At 45.6% G+C, this 3,123-nt stretch overlaps 1 protein-coding gene across 1 annotated transcript; it reads right to left on the minus strand.

The window, feature by feature from the left end:
* Positions 1-311: 311 nt before the first annotated feature.
* Positions 312-2,523, minus strand: LOC135710133 (uncharacterized). The gene is made up of 3 exons (XM_065232629.1): positions 2,186-2,523; positions 1,847-1,933; positions 312-1,779 (listed from the first exon to the last, which is right to left on the minus strand). The coding sequence occupies exons 1-3, from the start codon at positions 2,420-2,422 to the stop codon at positions 409-411; spliced, it is 1,695 nt and encodes a 564-aa protein (XP_065088701.1). The 5' UTR covers positions 2,423-2,523; the 3' UTR covers positions 312-408.
* Positions 2,524-3,123: the final 600 nt, after the last annotated feature.

Below are 3,123 nucleotides of genomic sequence, written 5' to 3' on the forward strand. Positions count from 1 at the left end.
GTCTTAAATAAAATTAGTTCTTCTCTAACCACTACCAAAGACAGACGTCTTTAGCTACTCTCTACAGAAAAGAGTTAGAGACGTGCTGCCAAAATCGGCACACATTCTAGTAAAAACAAGCCGTTTTGGATGTTTCTGAAAGAGCATTTTAAAAGCACATTTAGGGGTATTCGCGTAGCGCATCGTAAGCATATGCACCATTGTAACTAGGGTTTATTGAACTGCAGTGGAAGTTTACGTATACTTGGTATACTTACGATGGTTTCTTCTACGTGAATACCCTTATTATGAAGGTTTATTTTATTTTTATTGCATTCATAAGTCAGAACATAAAATTCAAATCAAGAAACGTAATTCAAGGCAAATAAATGTCCAAGGTAATGCAAAACATGCGACATCTCAGGCACCTCAAATGGATTTCTTCATCTGCAGCACTTCGACGGCCTCCTTGCAGGCCTGAACAAACTTTTGATGGTCGCCGGTGTGAATGCTGGCGGCAATGTTTCGGGATTGGTCGAAGTAATCGGTGGCCATCATCGGCGGGACCGACTTACGTGCCGATGCGATGCGGAACGATTCTTTGGGCCTTACCCGGCCATCCGAAAGGCAAGCGCCATTTCTGGCCCAGTTGAACTGAGACCAGTACGCGAAGAAGCTTCTCAACAGTGTGAGAAGGTTTGTTGGTCTTTGGAACGATGTGATTGATTCGGCAAACGCGGTGTTATATGTATTGTTGTCCAATAAAACTGGGCCAACCAGCAGGGAAACGATCGGTGGAATGTACTTTTCCTGCTGCATGTGGAATAGTATCATCATAATTAGGACATGATGATGAAAGCTGCGCGAAAGATTCGTTTGCTGTTTCCATTCCTTGAGCAGAAAGAACAGTTTACGTGCCATTGGTTGAAGACGGAAGAAGTACTGGATCAGTTCGCTGTTGGCGACGATGTAAGGGCTGGCAAAGGTGAGGTCCAATGTTATATCCAATGGTGGTAGAACGTGGATGGTAAGCACCATGGGTCCTGCGGGAATTTCGCGGATAACTTCGACTTCGCTGGTGTCCGTTTTAGCCCATTCAACGGCCTTCAAGTACGCCTTGGTCGCTTTCATGTTGGATTTCCATTTGATACGTAGATCGAGATCGGACTGGTCATTACCGACACCGGTAACGCGTGAACCGAAGGGTTCGACAATAATGTCTGTCAATAGTGGATCAAGCTTTCCCTTGAGATAGCGCCGAATAGTTTCCACTGGGGTGTTGAGTTGAATTGCCGCTCCCTTAAAGCAAAGTTTATCGAGTTCAGATTCCCGTACCTCCAACAGGTACATGGCCGCTTTCGACCATTGAGTATTGTTGTTGATCTCCAGCGGTTCCTGGCGGGGTTGAGTAATCGTTGGAACAATGTGGTCCGGCAGTACGTTACGCATGTTAGCCGCATGCACCTTGGTACCCAAGTGGCGGATCTGATTGACCACCAACGTGGTTTGATGGATCTTGAACCAAGCAATAGCATCGTCGAAACGGCATTTTTTGATTCCCGCGTCGCAGCACGTTGTACAGGTATAGTCAAAAACGTACTTCCATTTGGCGAACGTACCTTGGGCGAAGGTGTCCCCCGCTGAGGCGTCCTCACGAACTGGCTTATTCCGGATACAGCTCAGATAGTCGGCTGCTTTACGCAGCAGTTGGGCCGTGAACTGCTCCATCATTTCATAGTTGTTATCGTACCGAACCAGAATGCTCGCCCCAATCTGTACGTACAGATTGAACAGGATGGCCTGTGGAAAACCATTCAAAGTTGATTTCAACACGAAAATTCATGAAACCTATATTGCGATTGCTCACCAAGCGCTTCGTATCTTCGTCAAGTTCATCCCGTCCGCCGTGGCGCAAAATGTGCATAATCAGCGTGTCGGTGTTCCACAGGGTTTTCTGCTTACACAGCGGGAAGCATGCACAGCAGAAAAACGAGAAGCACATTCGTTATAACATAAACAAGACGGCAGTTAAGGAGCATACATTAATACGTCACGCTCTAAAAAGGGAGCCATGCATTGGGTATAGGAAAAACGTGGCGAATGGGGGGCGGGGGCGGTTTGATTTTCCATCAATTTCTCGTGACGTACTTAATGCATGCTCCCTTTCGATGCAGGATGCATTCGGAGTTTTCTTTAAATTCCTTACCTGACAGCACTGGACCGGATCGAAAAAGTGCAAAATCTCCCGGCAGAAGGCCACATCGTCGAAAACCAAGGATCTTGGGCTGGCGAAGTGTTGCTTCGAACAGGTGGCGTTGATCGCACGCAACAGGTTGTCCACTTCGGAAACAACGCCCGCGTAGATCCAGTTGAACCGTCGCAGGTAATCTTCCGCTATCTCGTTGAACCGGTGCGCAAACAGCTGCAGATGCAAGTGAGCCATTTCTTCAAGATAATGGTTTCTGATAAACTGCACAAAATAACAGCAACAGTCACGTAAGTATAAAAATCAAAGCGCGCACCGCAAATTTCAGTTCAGGCGTCCTTCCAGCCGAACAATCGACGACTCTCTGACGCCCTCCTCGTAAGCCGAATCAATCCGAAGTGAACGAGTAACGACTAGGTAACGAGTTGACGAAAGCTTCGATATCGACGCTCTCTCGACGTCGTTCGAACGACGCTGCTTTTGAAATTTGAATTAGCAGCCTCGCCGTCGTCGTCAGGAAGGATAGATGCTCTTGCAAGAAAGTAGTTTAAAATTTTATTGCAAGCACATGTGGACAAACAAAAGCGTGTACCCGAAATGTACTGATGAATGTATCCTTTTCTTATAGCTCTGTTGTTTCTGTATCGGTTGGAACTTTCTTGATAATAAATATTTGAAGCAATCTACATAGGCATAGCCAGACAGGCGAGGGGGGGGGGGGGGCGGCAATGCTCTTTCTACCTCAGTATCATAATATTAATTTAATTTAATTTGGTACTACCAGATTCTTGACATATCAAGAGCAAATTTTCATTATGTCGAAAGTAACCTTCGCACCCGATCAGAGAAAAATAAAGTTTTGTGTTGATGACCGAAAAGTTATTCCTATTTCCAATTAAACACATATAATCTCATAGTGATAGCAATGTTTAATATAT

Source organism: Ochlerotatus camptorhynchus, unplaced genomic scaffold (assembly GCF_037179485.1).
Source record: "Ochlerotatus camptorhynchus isolate MF236.1 unplaced genomic scaffold, CSIRO-AGI_Acam_v1.1 ptg000370l, whole genome shotgun sequence".
Taxonomy (NCBI): domain Eukaryota; kingdom Metazoa; phylum Arthropoda; class Insecta; order Diptera; family Culicidae; genus Ochlerotatus; species Ochlerotatus camptorhynchus.

Excerpts from the sequence above, each read along its gene's own strand:
- LOC135710133 (XM_065232629.1), bottom strand. The coding sequence starts at position 2,422 with ATGGCTCACTTGCATCTGCAGCTGTTTGCGCACCGGTTCAACGAGATA. Across the intron at positions 1,934-2,185 it reads ATCCGGTCCAGTGCTGTCAG|AAAACCCTGTGGAACACCGA; the intron begins GTAAGGAATTTA and ends CTGTGTAAGCAG. Across the intron at positions 1,780-1,846 it reads ACGAAGATACGAAGCGCTTG|GCCATCCTGTTCAATCTGTA; the intron begins GTGAGCAATCGC and ends GGTTTTCCACAG.